At 38.6% G+C, this 20,807-nt stretch overlaps 1 protein-coding gene across 1 annotated transcript; it reads right to left on the reverse strand.

Annotated features, from left to right (window-relative positions):
* Nucleotides 1-9,163: 9,163 nt before the first annotated feature.
* Nucleotides 9,164-12,205, reverse strand: fibinb (fin bud initiation factor b). The gene is made up of 2 exons (XM_020927370.2): nt 11,538-12,205; nt 9,164-9,453 (listed from the first exon to the last, which is right to left on the reverse strand). The coding sequence occupies exons 1-2, from the start codon at nt 11,869-11,871 to the stop codon at nt 9,164-9,166; spliced, it is 624 nt and encodes a 207-aa protein (XP_020783029.1). The 5' UTR covers nt 11,872-12,205.
* Nucleotides 12,206-20,807: the final 8,602 nt, after the last annotated feature.

The following is a 20,807-nucleotide window of genomic DNA, read 5'->3' on the forward strand; positions in this document are numbered from 1 at the left end:
CAAACATGAATCAGTGCTAGTGCAGCTTTTGCAGCTCAGTGAGGGAATTCTGGAGGTTCTGAGCTTTCACATGAGGCCTGTCAATATGCTGAGAATGAGGAAAAACTAGTATGTGTCCGGTATCTGCAGGTTAAGGATCTGGCAATAAAGGTTCAGTTGTGATTGTAACTTGTTTAAAGTTCAGGCTACATACAGTTCCTTTAAAGTCAGTGAAAAAATATAACCAGTATTGTGCTGGTTGCCCCAATATCCATTTAATATGTGCACTGACTGCCCTGCATGACCCTTGTTGGCAAAACTCAATGTGGGTTAAAGGTGCACACTCACATGCCTCATAGGTTACAGTGTCAAGTGTCTCTATAATTAGCCTGTTCATCTTCCCTGTGTTAGTAAACCTGCTACACTGTACTTTGCCATCTTGCATAATTCACTGTATTACATTTGTTGTCACACATGGACTTTGCATTAGGATGGCAGGGCAGAAAAACAAGCTGTTTACAGCAGGCTATTCCTCTCATCACTGCAGCCAGTGTTATGTCTGCCTTGTAAATACCGTGCAGCGTCTCTCTTCAAAGCACTCATAATGAAGGAGCAACAGCTGGCTCTGTAATTCACACAGGACTTTCAAAGCCTGTACAGCAAACGCAGAGGCCAGCTTTTTCATTCTGAAGCAATTTAAGCTTTTACACCATGTTAACCCTATAACGACAGCAGCATCTAGAAGATATATGGTCTTTGATGAGCCACCTTAAAAGGGAGGGATGCATAGTATAAATTGAACCTTTCATGAGCTGTTAACTGTGTTATAACAGTACAGCCTTGTCATTATCTCACTTAGAGTTGTATTGATTGATTTATACGTGTTTAGGTAATCCTGTGTTGTACTGCATTTGAGGGTTGACTGTTCACAAAATTTCTGTCTTCATCTCCCTTATCCCTGCCCACTTTTCTGTACTTACTTGCAATTATTAAAAATAAATAAATAAATGAAATCAGGCTCTGGATTATGAAAATATAGTCATTTCTCAATTCTCAACAATATAAACACACAAAAGAACATTTGCTGCTTGTTCCCTATTTAAAGAAGTGGACTAAGGGAGTGCGAAGTCACCCACAGTGTTAGACTCCAGCCAAATGATGCTCACTGAGGCTAGCAGTTCGAATTTTGGCAATGTTTTTTTCAATAGAGAGTGAATTGGAACCAGATTCGATGGAGCGGAACTTTGCCCATGCTCACTTCCTATTTTGAACTAATGCAACCAAAGAGCTTCAGTTCTGCAGTCTTGAACAAAAAGTCAATGGAGCTGTTTCTGTGAAGCTGTTTTAGATCAATATTTGAGTTTACAATGAGCAAAATGTGAAATCAAGATTTACATAAGTTATAGTTATTAATACTAAATAGAGTTATAAAGCGTAATACCAGAAAAGCATAAATATAAACTATAAATCTATAAAGTAAAAGACTCATTTTCTTCTTAAGGCTGGTGAACATAGCTGGATTTAGCCGATTACTTAAGTTTCAGATTGATGTCAAAAACAGAGAAGAACATGCTGCCACTGCTCACAAAAGATCCAACTTGCTTGGAAATTGGGAATTGTCCCAACCACTGAGCCTACTAGGTGTCGATTTTTTTCACTGTGAAATCACCCGAATCTGTATATATAGTTTATTTGTGTTTTGGGCAGGATTTTTCCATGATTGCTAAACTTTCCTTTTTGTCTAGTCTTCTGCTGTTGACAGAGCAGATGAAGCGAAAACGTCCAAACTTCCTTCACCGCAGACGTTCCCTCAGGCTTCAAAAGGGGAACCCCAATGAGAGGGATACACAACAGTGCGGTTTGGCATAGTATTTGTTCAACTAGTCATTGTCAGAGAAAGCACCCTAATGTGTCTGTGTGCCTTCTCTATGTGTAACGTATCTGTGTGGCACCTGTATCTATGTGTAATGTGTCTGTGTGCCTTCTCTATGTGTAACGTATCTGTGTGGCACCTGTATCTATGTGTAATGTGTCTGTGTGGCACCTCTATGTGTAATGTGTATGTGTGCCACCTGTATCTACATGTAAAGTGTCTGTGTACCACCTGTATCTATGCGTAGTGTGTATGTGTCCCACCTGTATCTATCTATGTGTAATGTGTCTGTGTGACACCTTTATCTGTGTGTAAAGTGTCTGGGTGCCACCTGTATCTGTGTGTAAAGTTTCTGTGTGGCACCTTTATATATGTGAAAAGTGTCTGTGTGCCACCTGTACCCATGTGTAAGGTGTCTGTGTAGCACCAGTATCCATGTGTACAGTGTCTGTGTTGCACCTTTATCTGTGTAAAGTGTCTGTGTGTCACCTTTATCTATGTGTAATGTGTCAGTGTGCCACCTTTATCTATGTCTGTGTGGCACTTTTATCTATGTGTAAAGTGTCTGTGTGCCACCTTTATCTTTGTGTAAAGTGTCTGCGTGGCACCTTTATATGTAAAGTGTCTGTGTGGCACTTTTATCTGTGTGTAATGTGTCTGTGTGGCACCTTTATATGTAAAGTGTCTGTGTGGCACCTTTATATGTAAAGTGTCTGTGTGGCACTTTTATCTATGTGTAAAGCATCTGTGTGGCACCTGTATCTGTGTGTAAAGTGTCTGTGTGGCACCTTTATCTGTGTGTAAAGTGCCTATGTGCCACCTGTACCTATGTGTAATGTGTCTGTGTGGCACCTGTATCTATCTATGTGTAATGTGTCTATGTGTCATCTTTATCTGTGTGCAAAGTGTCTGTGTGGCACCTATATCTATGTGTAATGTGTCTGTGTGTCACTTTTATCTGTGTATAATGTGTCTATGTGTTACCTGTATCTCTGTGTAATGTGTCTGCGTAGCACCTGTATCTGTGTGTAAAGTGTCTGTGTGGCACCTGTATCTGTGTGTAAAGTGTCTGTGTGACACCTGTATCCATGTGTAATCTTCCTTTACTGTCCTCCAATAGGACGCACCATAAACTTCTTCATGTATAAGCATGACTAGACTTGAATGATCAGTGCCAGTAAACTGTGATGACTGTTCAACTGTCTCCAAACAAGTCTGATTGGTGATGAAACTTCGGGAACCTGACGGTCTCCTGCCTTTTCATCTGTTCTATTTGTAAAACATTCTACAACAATGGTCATTCAGTACATATAATAGGCTCAATCTATTCAGGCTTGCGTCACAAAACCGGAAACATACAGATGACAACTTCATTTGGGTTCTGTTGGTGATAATAGCTCTGACAAAATCTGGGAAAACTGAGAAAATGGCCCAGTTTTCTTCATCTAGATGAAAAAATATATTATTGTAGCATTTCATTCAGCAGATCAACAGTTCCAACCAGCTGCCTGTAAATGACATCGAAGCTGCGATTAGAGTCACGTCCCCCACGGAAAGCTTTGGCAGGTTGTGAAGACGCTGCTGCTGCAGAATGCATGGTTTTATCACATGTCCAGTTGATAACTACAACAGAAATTGTCATCCGCATGTTTCCAGCGTCTTCTAGTAAGTGTGAATAGAGCCTATTTTTGTCCGTTGCCCCATATATTATTACAGTGTTAAATATCTGCAAAAGTAGATTTTTTTTGTATTTACTTTTGTTATTTGCCAGAATAAAAAAAATACCCTAAGCTTTGCAATAAATATCTTACTGCAGGCATGTACAAACTTTGTCCCAGTTCAGACAATATTTTCATATATTACCAGTTGTAAAAAGCAGTACTGCAAGTTTTTGAAAATCTACTCTGATAAAGCCAGTCTCAAATAATGATTGTGTTTTGTTGAGGATCTAAGAATAAATAAAGGTCTGATCGCTCAAACTTGTTGTATTTGAATTCTTCACTGTACTGACTGGGCCTCAAATGTCAAATATCAGGATCTTTTACGAAAAATTCGGGACACCCCTGCAATTCAGCATGTTGTATTGAGAATACAGTGTGAAATAAATACACTTCCACCTCATCTGTACTTTAAACAGCTTTTTATTAAGATGACACACACAAACACGCAAAATAACACTGTCAACTGCTCAGTATATACTATAGAGCTGCCCGCAGTCTTGTTCAAATATCCACATATATAAACAGGAATACAATAGTTTTCTGTAGACATGGATGCTCACAGTATTTACTTATTATTAGCCCATAAAATACACTGTACACCACAGATACGTAATAATTATTAAGATGTAACAAATATTATAGTAAATATGTCCAAAGCTTTAGTGGAACGGGGGCTGTGCAAAGTCTGCCTGCTCTGAATACAACTCAAGCTTGCAATAAGCTGTTTGTATCTACACATTTACACAAAGAATAGACTTCAATCAAGATTCAGTTCACAATGTCCAATTTGATCAAGCCCAGGAATAATAACAATAGAAAAAACACAGTTAAATTAACAGAAGAATCAAATGCTTTTCATGGATGTTTGTCGAGGTCTAAACTACAGGACTAGCAGGTTTTAGACAGAATAACTTAGACACAGAAGACACAGGGACATTCAATTTTGACTCTGATTTAGAATAGAGATCGACTGATATGGGTTTTTCATAACCAATGCCGATACTGATTGTTTAGATTTGATAGAAACAGACAATAAATTGCCAATATTTTAGGGCCGATATTTTGGCCCAATTATTACATTCTGAATTTAGTATAAACTCATCCACAGTCTTGTTTTACTACAAAGTGGATGGGAGAGCAGTGAAGTCACATTTCGTGCAGTGCTCTCTTCAAACAAAAGTGCTCAAATAAAACTTTATTATTTTTTTAGGCAATTGGTTGGCTGAAGCAAAATATTGGCCTGTGCTAGAAATATAAAGATGACACGCTATGCAAATAATATCAAATGATTAAAATAATAATATTGGCCCAATGTATCGGCCAACCAATATATCAGCCTATCTCTATAATAATTCAATAATCAGCTTGGGTCTTCTCAGTGGAGAGGTCTACAGCAAATCCTCTGTCAGTAAAAATATATGGAGAGCAGAGTTCAGTATGTCAAGGAAGAAATTTGTCTTAAGTTCGTGCTGAATGGCAGTGACTTAAAATATGGAAAAAAATAAAAAATATATATTTTTTAAAATCACCATATTTTCCACCTGTACTCTGAATGCAATTAATCTTTCAGCCATATTCGAACCTTCTTCAGAAACAGTTAGATCCCTTGTAATGAGCAGGTGAAACATGTCAACAAGGTAAACACAGTAACAACATCTCCCAACATATTGTCTTTAAAACAAAATCAAGTTTGTGAAAAGATAAAAGAAAACTAAACATTGATGGATTCATATTTTCCCACTGTTGAATAACCATTGTACATGAATACTTTTCCATTTTGTGTGATGGTCTGATAAATCATGTTACTGTCTTACATCACAGATGCGGAGTTTGGCCTGAAGAGCCAAACCAAATGTTTAAAGTTTCCAGAGAAGAACGTCACCCCTACTTTTGTCAATTATCCAAACATGAAACATCTGTCTCCATTCACCGCAGTACAGTTTAGGACTCACTTCACTTAGCACACATTTCTACTAAATTGAAGAAATATCCATGCATTAAGGTTGTCCTGTGTTTGAAGCAACTGAATACCAGAACTCTGACACAAAGGACTCTAAATGGGGATAATACAATAGCTGATAGCGCTGAACTTTTTGTAATCTATGTTGTACAGGCAAATTATTTTCAAAATGATGTCTGCTAGGAGTGAAATATTATTATTATTATTGCAGTATTATTATTATATCGTAAACAAATAGTGAATGATAGTATGAAAAACACCAGAACTGAAATAATTCTGCAGCTATTATTAAATTTCCATCGCGAACTGAATCTTGATTTGAAAAAAATGTATCGCAAATGTCAATGCAATAGATTATAATAATCAAAAAAATCACAAGTTAAATGTTACAAAATCATACAGCCCTAACGTGTGCCCTCAGCAGAGTGAAGACTGATCTTGTCACAATGAGGAAGGTAATTTGCATCGAAATGGAGCTGAAATTCTATTTAAGAATGTAATATTGATGCATTAGGTCTATTTGACAATGTGAAAAGTCAACTCAAGTAAAAGTGTCCTACTTGTGAGTGATCAGTCTTTAAAACGCCTATATTTAAAATATTCTCTTTCTCCATTATGACTCATTTAGCACCTAATATTTCTGAGCATTTGTGCTTTTTGAATGTTAAAGAGAGGGTGTTTTACTTCTATGGGGTATTAACTTCTAAAAAAACATATTTGGATCTTCATGTTACCTTTTACTGCTTTGAAAATGCTATATTCGACAAAGCATAAACGACATATTAAAATATTTTATGAGTTTCACTTCTTTCCCTTTGCTCCCCACGCCAAGTCACGCCCCCTTCAGAACAATGTCCCAACACAATCAGCGGGCATTCTGATAATGGAACTGCTGCACATCACATCAAGTTTGTTAAGTTGCTTGTGTCATCTTGTTTGTATCATGTTTTTGTATATTTATGGAGATTTGTCGTGTGGGGACATGGGTGATGTAGGCTCGTGGGTGGAGCAGTGACTAGAATCTTACAGCTAACTGTAAGAAGAGTTTGAATAGGGCCTGGGAGAGATTACTAAAATACTCAAACATGCATGGATGGTTTATGTTATTAGGTTCTTTTTTCAGACCAAGAGTTTGTTTTCATACCTGACAGTTTCCACTGCTCGCTAACGGTCTTCCTCAGACTGCTTCCTCACGTGATGTTGCTGTGACGTGTCTGGTAAGGATGATTTATACAGGTTTTGGTGCTGTCTTCCTACTGCGCCATCTGCAGTCTAACTTCCTCAGGATCCCAGGTGTGTGAGAGTAAAAAAGCCCCCTCATCCCAGTTCATAGTCACGTGGAAACGTTTACGTATTTCAATTGCCTCTTTAATCCAGCGATGGTGTTTGTTTTCCTCTGTCCTCTGAGGAAGTCGGACTGCAGATGGCGCTGTCGTCCTGCCTCCACCGGTAGGAAGACAGCGCCAAAACTTGTATAAACCAGTCGTGCGGACACATCACAACATCACGTGACCACTCTGAGGAAGAGCAATAGTGAGCAGTCGAAACTGTCAGGTATAAAAACAAACTTTTGGTCTGATAAAAGAACCTGATGACATAAATTATCGAAAGACCAAAAGAACCTCATTCTATGCATAGATGGTATCAAAAACTTTTTCAGGCATTTTTTGATGAGGGAACAACATTATAACATGGTACAAAGCTAAAAAATAAAAAAAAGATTTTGCACAATGCCCCCTCTTTAAATAAAAATTAAAAGTGAAATTGTATTTCACACAGATTCTGATCACAAAAAAATGTTTTTAAAGCTCCCAAAATGAGGGTTAGGTACAGTGAATCAAGTACTGATTCATATATAGCAAAGTACAAACTGCTGCTGCATGTACCAAATTGTAGTAAAGTAAAAGTAGATTTTGCTGTACTATTGCGTTCACGGTGAGTTTATGCATGTCCTGGTTTGATGTAGACTTGGTTTGGTCCTGTTCTAGTCCTGGTTAAGTCCTTGTCCAAACTTGTCAGCTCCATTTTGATGTGAGGTGTGTGCAAGTGTGAACGCACCCTTAAATAAAGTACGTTAATGTTAATGAGAATATAGTCATGTGCATTAATTCCCTGAACGTTTCCTACTTTTGCTTTAAAGGTGCACAGTGTCACTTTTCTGGTAGAGGGTTCACCGCCTGCTTTGTCTCCATGGAAACAGTATTGTTATCTACCCCACTCACAGCGAGAATGCATATTTGTCAAGCTATTTTGAGCAATAAAAGCATCCATAATGAAATAATTGATGTTGGAATCTTTTGTGGATTCAAGATATATGATTCATTACTAATGTCTGTTAATAGCTTCAGACATGACTGTTATTGTTTTGTGGTTCTTAGACAACCCCCTTTGTTTTATTGGTGTCTTTTATCCCATGTAACTTTTGAACATTGTTATTTAAGAGGTGCATCTGAATACCCGGCTTTGTTTAGTCTATTTTGTGCTTTGAACATGACTTCAGATCCACCGCGGCGGGTTAAGAGCAGGGGAGCTGTTGTAAGCCTGTGTGGTTATTTGTGGCTTAAAAATAAATATCCCTTGCGGAAAAGACAACTAAAATCGTCTTCTGTGCCTAAACAGCTGCTGCAACTAGGGCTCTAGTCTTATTGTTGGTCAACTGGAGGTGTATGGCAAAAACAACCCAACTATGAATTATCTCTATGCATCAGACCCAAACTGGACACACAAGACTAAACCTGCACAGTTTACGCAAAAACTGCTATTTATGCAGATCTAGGAAAAAGGTTTTTATATAAAGACAGACTAAACTTGTGAAGCCTGAGTTTAATCTGCATACCAAATCTTCAGCTAAGTCACCAAATATCTTCTTCTTTCTGCTTTTGTCTCATATAAATCCTTATAAAGTGACTAATATCCATATCACGGTTGTTTAAAGTCCAAGAAGCACATTTAAAACACAAGATTCCATGACGTGTTTTAATAACTTAGATGTTTATAAAGTTTGAGAGACAGATTTTACATTAAACTATAGGTATTGTGGTCATTAGTTATCACATAGCTCATTAGCCCTGAGCAAGCTTTCAAACTTTTCATATTTTTTTCAAAAATCTATGGAAAAGATTAAACAGAAATTTACTTCCCGGCACTGTTGAGCTCAAAGACGTATAAAAAAGTGGATTAAAGGAGCGCGCTGTCATCCATAGCATTCGGCTCCAGTCAAATGAAGCTCAACGAGGATTGCAGTTATACAGGTTCATTTGGGAGGAGCTCCATACAAGGAATAGGAATTGATTTACAGACAAAATAGCGAAATAAAAACACCAGGTTCATGTCGTGCAGGTTAATATGAACAATTTAAGACCAAAATAACGAGCCTGACAACAGCAGTTCTGGGGAGTGAATTGAAAATTGAAAGTGAATTGGAGCCAGAGTTGATGGGCCCAGAAGCAGGCCCATGCTTACTTCCTATTTTGAATATGGCAACCAGCAGGTTAGCTATGTCCATATACAGTCTTAATCAACTAAACGACTACAGCCCTAATAGAGACAATCAAGTGGTGGACCCTACACCAGAAAAGTTACACAACGCACCTTTAAATTCCATAATAACACCAGCATTACCGTCTCTTTTCAAAACTTGATGTAGTCATTTTTGAGGCGGCTGAGCCTGGTGCCGTGGCTGCGGATGATGAGGGAGAGCAGCTCGTGTTTGTCCCTCAGGCCCAGGGAGATGTCCAGTGTCTCCTTGAGGACATCCCGTGTGTGCACCACCATCTGCAGGAAGTCCTCACTCAGCCGCTGCTCCTCCTTCAGCTCCCCCTCCTGACTCTGCTTGAACTTCACCTCCAGCTCCAGCAGCGACTTCTCCGAGCTGGTGAAGGCCTCAGTGATCTGCGTGGTCTCCCGCCGCAGGTACTTGCCTATAGGATGATCAGATTTCAGAAGGTTAAAAGGGTCTAAACAAGCAATCTATGGACAAACTAAGAATGGAATACTCTAGGTCTGAACAATAGGTATAGAGCTCTGCACTGAATGTCAAAAAAACTGCATTAGTAAAATCTGCTTGCTTTGTTGTCAGTGTATAAAACACCCTTAGAAGATGCATTAGCTAAAATAATATTAGAAAAAGTATACAAAAAAGCTGTGGAACAACCCAAGAAGCTGCTGGGTCACTACTAGAGCTGGATATAAAAGTAACTCACAATAAAATATGTATCGCAAATTCAAGCATATCCTCTTAAAAATGCACTTTATTGATATTTTGATTATTTAGAATAACAAACTACATTGGAATTTCATGATGACAAGGTCCTTAATGTCAAAATATATGAATACAGATGCATAGGCTCCAGATTCAGCCTCAATGCAACTCCACAATTTATAGGATCTCATTTCGATACCCTGCATATTGCCAAGAAGTCTGACATTGGTATTTTGAGCACAGCTCTATTCACTACTGCCAAATACAAATGTTAAGCCAAGTCAGAATCAATTAAAATAGTGTATTATTTTAAATTAAGTAATTATGACTAATTACTTCATGCCGTGTGCAGGAGAACAATGACAATAATAAAATAAACTATATTACTTTGTAGAAACTAGAATTACACTTTGTTGAACAGTCTCCCTTCACAACAAGAAGGCTGAAGGTTCAATTCCCAGACCACGGTATGTGTTCTATGTAGAGTTATAGTATAGCATGCGTCTTCCTCTGTCTGAGTGTGTTCTAGACCAAGATCCAGGTTGAAGATCTAGAGATAAGGCCTTGATGGAAATGCTCTAAGGATGCACAAGTCCTTTGAGAATACGTGTGCAGATACTACCTAACTAAATAAATTAAAAAACAAAGAAAGAAATTATGTATGAACTAGCCTACTGATCAAAATGCATTCTAAGTCTAGACCAAATCACAGTACAGGATTTAACTCGGTCTAAACTAGGAGTAAAATGTGCACACACGGCTGGAATTCTTTGTGCTTTGTGTAAAGAAGCGGACTAAGGCATGTGATGCGTGATGTCATCCATAGCGTTCAGCTCCAGTCAAATGAAGCTCACCGAGGCTTGTAGTTAAAGAAGTGAATTTGGAGCTGAGTTCTGTACATGGAATAGGACTTAATTTACAGACAAAATAGGTAAATAAAAACACCAGGATCATGCAGTGCAGGTTAATATGAATTTTTAAGACCAAAATGATGTGCCTGACAGTGGCAGTTATGGAGAGAGGAGGAATATTTTTTCAATGGAGTCAGAGTCAATGGCGGGTTAGCTGTGTCCATTTATATAAACAGTCTATGGCTGAGCTCCATCTTGGTCGACTAATACACCATACATCAGGATTTAACTTGGACTAAACTAGGTGTAAAATGTGCTCAAATATGATGGGCATTCTTTGTCCTGTTTAAGGGGTTTCTGTTGCTACAAAAAAGGAATTTATAGGGAGGGTTGTAGCATAGGGATATGGTTTGTTCATTAATCAATTTATTCATTTTTTTATATGCTGTGTGTACTGGGTACCCTGAAACTTCCACATGTCATTGGCTCTAATTTAGGGTGACTAGATTTTCAAAATACAAAACTGAGATACACCCGTGTTTGTATGTTTGGCATGAATAAAACTGTGAAAAGAGTGTAACATTGTACATTCTCTTGTCAGTCATAATCTGAGGGACTTCTGTTGCTATATATATATATATATATTTTTTTGCTTTATGGTCATTCACACAGTTTTCTGCATTTTGGCTAAACAAATGACAATTTATGCTCCTCTTTACCTTTGGCAGGGGTCAGATTAGTCAAGAATGGTCACAGTCCTAGTTTAGACCTGATGTAGACCTGGTTTAGGACCCTTAGTTTAATCCTGGTTTATATCAGATTGGTCATAAATAGGGACACATGGGACATTTCCTGCATTAAACTGGGACAAATCACTGGTTTTGTACAAATCAGTGGGCACATGGGTCAAAACTGGGGATATAGGGACTTCTGGTCACCCTACTCTACTTGCCATAGCTGTCCTCTCCGTCCAGGTCGAAGGAGATGCTCTTCCCTATCCCCTCTATCACCCGAGCCGAGTCCTCTATCTGCCGCTTGATGATGGTGAAGTCGTCCCGTATCACCGAGTCCTGGTCCTCGTCTAGTCCGCATTTCCGATCGTCCGTCATTTTGAAAAGCATTTGACATTTCTCCGGGTCATCGTTCTCCTCGTAGTCGCCGTCGGGCACGAAGTAGTGATGAAACGTGCCGTTGGACATCTCCGGCTGCAGAGGACCGCGGTAGAACGCTCCGCACATGGGCAGCGACAACATTCCCACGCAGAACAGCAAGTGAAAAAACGCCATGGTGTCCCCTCGTCCTCTTTAAACGCAAAACACGTGTAGCTGCTTTAAAACAGTCGCGTCGTTTCCGTTTTTAACACCCAAACGCACTATTTTATTCCAGCGTGGCGGAGTGACATTTCAGAAAGTTTTTAAATACAGCACGCGCCACTCACTCGAAACAAAACTTTGCCAATTTGCTCAAGGTGAGGCTCTGCTATAACAGCGAGGAAAATGTACAAATGTTGTGTTTAATCCTTTTGTTTTCCGTTTAGTAGCGCCAACGAAGCATCCTCAAGGTGAAAAAAATTGAAACAGCCCCTCGGCGTCCAAACAGAGTGGGCTAGTCCTCTCTCGGTGCCTGCGTCGGAACATCTGGAAGAGTCGAGTGGCGCGCTGGAGTTTTGGCTAATAATAACGCCGCGGCTGCCTCCTCTTCTCGGGTTACAGCTCTGAGCTCTCTCTCCGTCACTAAGAGCTCCATTGAGCAGAGGCACAGACGGAGCAGGCTGTCCAGAGCCCGGTGTCAACGCTCCAGAAGCAGGGGGTAATTAGAATTATAGACACTTGTGCACTGCTCGGGCTGTTCAGTTGCTGGACTGCAGCTGGAAGGTACCACCGGCACCACCTTATAAAGCTTGGCTACTGTGAACACAAAAATATGCAATAATAAACCGACATGTGCTGACAGACTAACCCCAAGAGTGCAACTTGTATTAGCCTGCTGTGGTGTAAATAAATAGGCACATAAGAGCTTCAATATTTGGACTTTCTGTAGTTTAGAGCAGTGATTTTTCACCTTTCTTGAGTCATAACACACTCAGCAGGAGGTGCAAACGAGACTGACTGACTGAAGGTGGATATGCATTTCAAAGGGGTCAATACTTAACCTCCCAAAAATGAGGGGGCAAGCATTTTAAAAATAAGGTTGTGATGCCCTCTTTTACGCCCCTGTAGACCCGGGCCTACACTTAAATGCTAAAAAAAGCACATAATTAATTACTAAATAACACCATTTTAAAATTGTAAATAGTATCCAGACCGCTTCTTTCAGTTTGTTTGTTTGTTTGTATTTGTTTATTGCATGTTTTTCTAGTGTCAGATATTTGCTCAGGACACTCCAAAATGATAAATTATTTCAGCAAGTACGTGTGTAAAACTGAAAGAGGCCATGTTTGTCACGGCACATCAATCATGGGGCCAGTTAGTAGCATGTAGACCGGTGTTGGGCAATTCTTTTTTCTGTGTGGCCACATGAGAAACAAAAAATATTGTGGAGGGCCAGACCAAAATGCTTAACTCAATTCTGCATAATACTATTTGTATTTCTATTAAAAAAAAAAAAAAAAAAAACTTAAACATTTGCAGCTTTAGTCCATGCATGAGGTAAAATGATTAAATATGTTTATTTTGTAATTCCAAATGGGCTTAAATGAGGCGATCAGAGTAAACCAAAGAGCTGTATGTGGCCCTGTAGCTGGAGACAATGCCCAGGTCTGATGTAGACCCTGCAATCCAGGCTGTGCTTTTCTGTGTTCTATACTGACACCAGACACCAAACTTTTATTTTTTCACTGAGGGCAGCATATAGAAATATCTTTGAAACAGAGGGCCACAGATCAGTGGTCAGTACCATGGATTATTCAGATGGATGCATTTAACACAATCTTGTCAGCGCCACCATACCTTGAATAAGGCTTAGAGCAAGAGCAGGACTGTTTCACTATGCATAGTGATGTTATAGAGGTTATTATTGTAGTTATTGCTTAATTTGACTTGTGGATCAACAAAAATTAGTCTGAGGGCCAGTTTGGACACTCCTGGTTTATAAAATGTTTTGCACATGTCAAACCTTGGTTTTGAGTCAAGGTTTGACATGTGGTTTACTCCTTGTTTAGTCCTGATTCAGTCCATCTCCCTTTTGTCTTGTTTTTTTAATGGCTGTTTTTACATCCAGCCTACATGTGCAGCTCAAAGTAGAAGGTTAATAATGTAGCCTAATCAAGTACAGTATATTCGGCTTTGACAATAGACTGTCGTATTTTAATTAGACAATGGCACCTTTTAGTCAAACATGCAGAGTCCTGTCTGTGTGTAATTTGCAGACTTCCTGTGTCCACCTGCTTGGGGCCGCTGTAAAGTGCAGGCTCTGTGCTGCGGAGACTCTGTTAGGGTCTCCTGTGTCTTCTGTGTCTCAGATGACAGCTCAGTTCAAAGAGCTTCAAAGAGCCGCTCTAATGAACACTCTGGGGGACGGGGGCTCATCATCTGTCTGCACCCCGCACTTCTCCCGCACACAACAAATATTCAAGTTTCACCTATGGGGATTTAGCCTGGTACACATAGGGTTGACTGGAATATCAAATAGAGAAAATAACAAATATAAAGCCTAACACATGTCATCTATCTTGGAAGACAAACGATGTGTACAAACTCTTAGCGGTGAGGCTTTCAAACTTGTCACACCAAATACCACCAAGAAAAATTGTTGGCCTCCTGAGTTGATCTAACCCAGGTTTATAACTGAACGTGACTAAACCAGCGGAGGACAAAACTGCTAAAGTTGCAAAGGAATGCATGTGCCACAGTTTGAGTGGGTAAAACTCTGTTGGAACTGGTAAAAAGCCATAAGAACTCCATAACCTCAAGCCTCAACTGTGTTTTGGTGTAAACAAGTTGAAGAAATGTGTGATTAATCCCAGACCGTGAAATATGACCATAATGATTACCAGTGATGGAGAACAACTCAAGTGAAAGTTTAGAGCTATTATGCAAAATTGACTTTTTAGAGATTTTAACCATGTCATAGTTACCTTCTCAGTATTAAATAACAATATTTGGTGTTATTCATAGTTGTTTTAGATCAATATTGTGATTTAAAATGTCCAAATTGTAACAGAATAGCTCAGAGATTAGGGTGACCAAACGTCCCCGGACATGTCCATTTTTTGTGTCCTGTCTTGGGCGTCCCGTTTTTTCTTTTTTAATTGATGGAAATGTCCAGGTTTTCATTACCGTTCATTGGGGCCATTAAATTGAGCGTCTCTCGTAGCTCTCTGTAACTCAGCAGGAGCGAGCAGACACAAACAGTTGGTCAGTTTGCAACATGCCGAAGTGCAAATGAGCATTTAACAATGACTTGGACAAGAAATTCTCCATTTTCCATCCCGGTCGGGACAAGTGGGAGGCCATGTGCACAAGTTGCGAGGTGAGAGTAGCTCAATGTCGAGGCCCCAGCCCCCAGCCCCGTAAGGTGTCCAGGTTTTCACAAACGGAAATATGGTAACCCTATCATAGATGTAAGCAGATACAAGCACATTACATCTTTTTAATAATACAGTTATATACAAAAATATGTAAATAATAAATAATTCACAAAAGAACAAAGGGGTAATGAAAGGAGAGGAGAGGTCTCCAATATCGCAAAAAAAAAAAAAAACTAATACCGGTAATTTAAAAAATAAACTAGTTACAAGGCTATAAATGTAAAAGTACTGCTGCTAAAATCTAACTTCGAAATCGAAATACTGCTCATACTACTAGCTCTGGCCATTCAGATGAGGAGAAGAGCAGATACAGCTACTGGAACAATTGGGGCTTGTGCTGAAACGATATTACATCACAAGTACATGTTTATAAACCCCCTCCAAAAAGTACAATTATACAAAGATCTACTCAATTACACTAACACGAGTATATAATTCGTTTGTAAGTACTTTCCACCGCTGATGATCGCTCTTGTCAAGGCTTCACAAAGAAAATAATGATTCCCATGTGCCTCGTGTTACCATTACTTTCACATATTAAACTCTGAATTAGTCTCTCTTATTATTAAGTAGTAAAATAATGCACTTTCACTCGAGCATGGAAATAACTAGTTAAAAGTGAATGTGTAAACTGAAATGTGTTTTGTGTCAGCAGAGCCACACAGACAGACAGTGGAAAATGAAGTCATGAAGGAGGAGGAGGGCGTGTTTTGGCTGAGTGGCTGTGGCTTACATGATGTGACTGGACTGAAGGGAAGCTCCACCTCTGAGGCCTGTCATGGAAAAGAGCAGTAAGGAGAACACAAGCCCACACAAAAGACATTTATCTACAGCTGCCCTAAACAGGTTAAAGGCAGTAAATAAGAAAATAATCACAGTTTTTTACACGGAATGATTGAAACTAATGAAATGGCTTAACTGCTTAAAATATAAATGCGCTACTACTAGAAAACATGTTTTACTATAAAGGATGGGACCGGATCCCGCGAGACAAAGATTGTGCACACGTGGTGAAAATGATCTTTTCCATGTGTTTACACTTGGACTGGACAAAAAGGGATGAAGTGCTGGCAAGTTACATTTCTTAAAGTGGACCTATTATGCAAAATCGACTTTTCAGAGCTTTTAACTATGTTCTGGTTGTTTCCCCTCACATTACACTTATTTTCAAGATCCCATTTTGCTGATCAATACCTGCTTTCACCACTACCGATATACGGCCACTGTTCTGCTCTTTTTTATTTTCTTAATGGGTGATACACATGGGATTAGGCAGCATCACATACGTAGTGATTTTGGTACAAATGAATTGCTCACTGGTGTGATTTTGAGTGCTCATTGGGCACTGCAGTTTTCTGATGTGGAATACAGACTTGATTCTTTTATTATAAGATAATGATCCACAGGTGTCATACATTATAATAGCAAACACAAGCACAATAGGTCTGGAGCTGTAAAACAGAGCCGCAATGACAGCAATATTATTCAATTAAGTAAATCAAAAATGATGAGACCAAAATTGTGAACTGAACTGCACAATTTATTAATTATAAATAATGACCAGTAGCTTTGAAAAGGTTGACGCAAACGGATGGATGGTAAATATGTAACCAAATATATTGTATGTTCTAAAATGTAATTGTTTTATAGAATAAGGATTATGAACAAACACTATGACTAAACTGCTAGTGCCAAGAATAGTTTTCCTCCCAAACCTGAATTCTTCCTCTTCCAAAGAGCATATATTTTATTCAACAAAATTGTCTGTAGCCCTTGTCAATTAATAGCACCAATTATGTACTTCCTGGCCCTAGGACTGCAACTAATGATTATTTAATTACTCAATTAATTTAATGATTGAGCCATTACATCTATGATCGTGTCATTAAACCTCTAAGCCATGTGATAATATGATTTCTTTTCAACTAAATTTGAACCACACAAAGATAAAATTTTGACACTGAAGGACTTCTTATTGAAGCTGTACAAGGGAAGTTTGTTATAGAAAACACTAATTGTATTTTATGTTCTGTTTTTAATTACTCTGTACTGGTAATAATGTTCTTCCTCAGCACATAGCTTGTTTTATAATTATATATATCCACTTAACAATTATCACATGCAAACACTGTTCAGTTACATAAATTGTATTAATAACTATGAACTGCTAAATCCCTCTAACAAATGCAACTGGCCATTTTAATGTGTTCAAGACTTATAATTTACATTTCAGAATTCATTGACCTTCCCAACCTTGAAAAAAGTTAATTCACTTAAAGAAATTCTAAACTCTTGTACAAAGCATTTGCTCTGAACTCTGCCAAGGCATTTTAAACTGGCTCCCTTTCATTTGAGGCCTTATAAAAATTGCTGTAGTGTCAGGCTCCCTGTGCTGTGCTCATTCATCATGTAAACATCACTACACAAGCTGCACGCTGTCTTCTGATGCGCTTTTATTATCGCACTTTCTCCTAGTCAGCAAGTCTCCTGTGTTTCCCAGAAGGCCGAGGGGCAGAGGATTCAGATAACGAACAGTGCTGAAGATGCATGCGCCTGTCTCCGAGGCTTACATTTTGTATCTTTAAAAGAAAATCAAATGGACTGCTGTATGCTGGCTGTGTATAGAGCATTTCTCATCTTGGTGAATACAAGCGAATGTGGAATTTCTCTTTGTGGAAACTGCATTTGGCTCTTGCTATTGAAGTGCATGTGTTTTATAATGTTTGCCTTTGCAGACGCTGAGGCTTCTATCCAAGGTTTTAAAGGCTCCATCTTTCACCACTGTCTGGGTCACACGTGAGCAAAGAACTATCTAGAAAGGTCACATATTATGATAAACTCACTTTCTTATTTGATAGGGTCCGTGCATATTAATAAACATCTTTGATCAGTGCAAATATGCCAGACTTGAAATAAGTTCATTTCCATCTGTTATCCCTAGGAAGGTAACACAGAAAACAGTTACAAAATCGCTCCTCCATTGAAGGATTTCATAAAACCAAAGACTGTGAGTGGGGTGGGCACCAGGGCCACAGTTTGGGGAAGACTGTGAGCTACCACACAGACATTTGGACAGAAGGTGCTGTCAATCAAAGGGAGTAACTGACAATAAGAGAAAGACCATCACTGCGTACTTTCAAACTGCACTTTAAACTGTGGACTGTCTGTCAACACTTGTAATCTGGCCTTTTTACTGTTCTGGCTTATGTCTGTTTGTAACTGTTTTGTATTTTATAATCGTCTTTGTCTTGAAATGTGCATTTTTGGTATAATCTGGCATATTTACATTATAATTGCATATGTTCATTCATATGCACTGTCCCTTATCAAGTAAATAAATAACATGAGGTGTATAAGTATTCTCATTTCGTGACAGAGGGGGGTAGTACTCAGTTACATTTACTTGAGTTGAGTACTTTTTAAAATTATTTTCCTAAAAACACACTTTTGCTCCTACTTGAGTATTTTTTTAAAATAGATGTAACAGTACTCTTCCTACAGTGAGTAAGTTTACAAGTGACAAAAGTTTTATGTTGATTAAATGATTTGAATATTTGTGTTTTTTGCTCTGCTCCTTCAGATATGACTTAGTTTTTCAAAATTTTCTGCAATATTCTTTGAAATACATTTTGTGCATTATGTAATGTTTTGTCTTTCCGATTATAAATCAGATGTTAGGTCCCGACAGTTAAGTTACTCTTACTTGAGTAATACTTTTCCCAAATACCTTTTTACTCTTACTTGAGTAATTTCTTGGACCACTACTTTGTACTTCTACGTAAGTAATATTTTGCAGTAACGTTACTCTTACTTGAGCACCATTTTTGGGTCCACCTCTGTTTAGTGAATAAATATCTGCCTTTAATTAAAATGACCTTGCTCACTGCCCAACCTCAGACTACTGTAAAATTGTGCTGATTAAATAATTCACATCAAAGGTAGCAGATCACTCATCACTTCAGTCTGCAGTTTCTCAGCGCCTGAGCCAGTCTGGTGCATCTCTCTCTCTTTATACTGCTTACTTATGTTTAGAACAAAATGAATACATAAAAATAAATCTGTCCCCACCATCGCTGACAAACTCTGTAAATATTTGTTGCTGTAAATGTTTCTGTTAGATGAACTGAGCAAAGTAATGATTATTCTTTCAGCTCCGCACAGACTTAATGGTGTGTTCAGGACTGGCAGGAATTTAAACACACACAAACAACTTCCATTAGATCATCTGAGAACGCAGCAGATTGTAAAGGGGAAACTTAGTGAATACAGATTTTAATTTAGAATAATGTGACAACATTTAAGACTTAAAGGCACCTTTAGGTGATGCCACAAGGACAAGCTACATATCAGATCTGCAGAGAGACAAGCCCACTAGTAATAAAAAATGTATATTACCTATAAATAAATGCAACAGGAATGCAAAACGCCATACTTGAGAACATACTAAGCAAAAGCAGTAACATCGCCATGCAGACAAGCGGGTGGTGGACCACACACCTAAAAAGATACATAGTGCAGCTTTAAATGTAAAAATCTTGTAACCTTGTTTGTTTTAGTTGAGACGAATGTGTTATTACATCCTCGTTTTTTGTATATTCTGTATTTTTATTATTACTAGTTAATTCGAGGCGTTCCCTACTTGTGTTTATTCAATCTGTTGGACCAATTATTTTTTGTTTGGATGTCTTCTCATTCAGAAAACCTGATTGGGAAAAGTGCCATGGCTTCTCTTCACTCATTAAACTAAAACATAACATTTTGTATTTATGATATAGTTTTTATGCTAGTCCACAGAAATATTTTTCCACCTTATAAGTATTTGGAAAATGTCTCTGTCGTGAGTCCGTTCACATGTTTGACCTACATTGCAACCACAGCTGTTGCTTCTCTTCATAAAGAAACCCTTGAGAAACAGTTTGCAGCATTGGTCCTATATTGGCTGAAAGTCCATGCACATGTTTGGCCCCATTTACTTCTCACAAACAAAAAGGCCTTATCTGAACTGATCCTGGACTAGGTTCAACACGCAGCCAGGAGACCAGCCCAGTGCTATTCCAGATGTGCTCACCAATAACACTTCTTATTTGTATTCTAATGTTTGAGATCCATGGTAGCAATCAGGGCCGTTTCTAGCTTTAGACCAACCAAGCACATGGTCAGGCTAACTGAGAACATGATGTAACTGACAACATAGTGTTATGCTAATGTCTTTTATGTCATTCTTTTTTTTTTTTTCCAAATAATTGCTCAGATTTTTTCCCCCCTCTAAACAAGGGCCCCCTCTTAGATAAGCCAACAGCCCTGATAATACATGTGTTGCAGCGTACTGAAGATTTTTTAACCTGGTCAGTTTAAGATGCTGTACCTGATTTCTACAGAAACAGAACTAGTTTAAACTATTTGCAGTGGTCCAAAGTTAATTCACACTTTGGATGGAGGATTCCCACCTTATGGATTTCGAGCATCCTAATTATTCACTGCGATGAGTTTATAAACGCTTTGCACAATTTTGAGACACCAGAGTGAAGTTTTGCCGTCACGGTAAAGCCAACAACAACTAGCATGTTAACAGTGCACTTCCTGATTATCTGACAGTAAAATGCTTTATAATTAGATGGAGACAGTACACAGATTACTTATTTTGACCACAAGAGCTGCTGCTTATACGTCTGTACTGGGGCAAGGCACATTTTT

Source organism: Boleophthalmus pectinirostris, unplaced genomic scaffold (genome assembly GCF_026225935.1).
Source record: "Boleophthalmus pectinirostris isolate CB_2022bp ecotype Guang Dong unplaced genomic scaffold, ASM2622593v1 HiC_scaffold_19, whole genome shotgun sequence".
Classification (NCBI taxonomy): Eukaryota; Metazoa; Chordata; class Actinopteri; order Gobiiformes; family Gobiidae; genus Boleophthalmus; species Boleophthalmus pectinirostris.

What these genes read in the sequence shown, in the direction of transcription:
- fibinb (XM_020927370.2), bottom strand. Translation starts at nt 11,871, where the DNA reads ATGGCGTTTTTTCACTTGCTGTTCTGCGTGGGAATGTTGTCGCTGCCC. An exon ending in GGACGGAGAGGACAGCTATG is followed by an intron (nt 9,454 to 11,537) that starts GCAAGTAGAGTA and finishes ATCATCCTATAG; the next exon opens with GCAAGTACCTGCGGCGGGAG.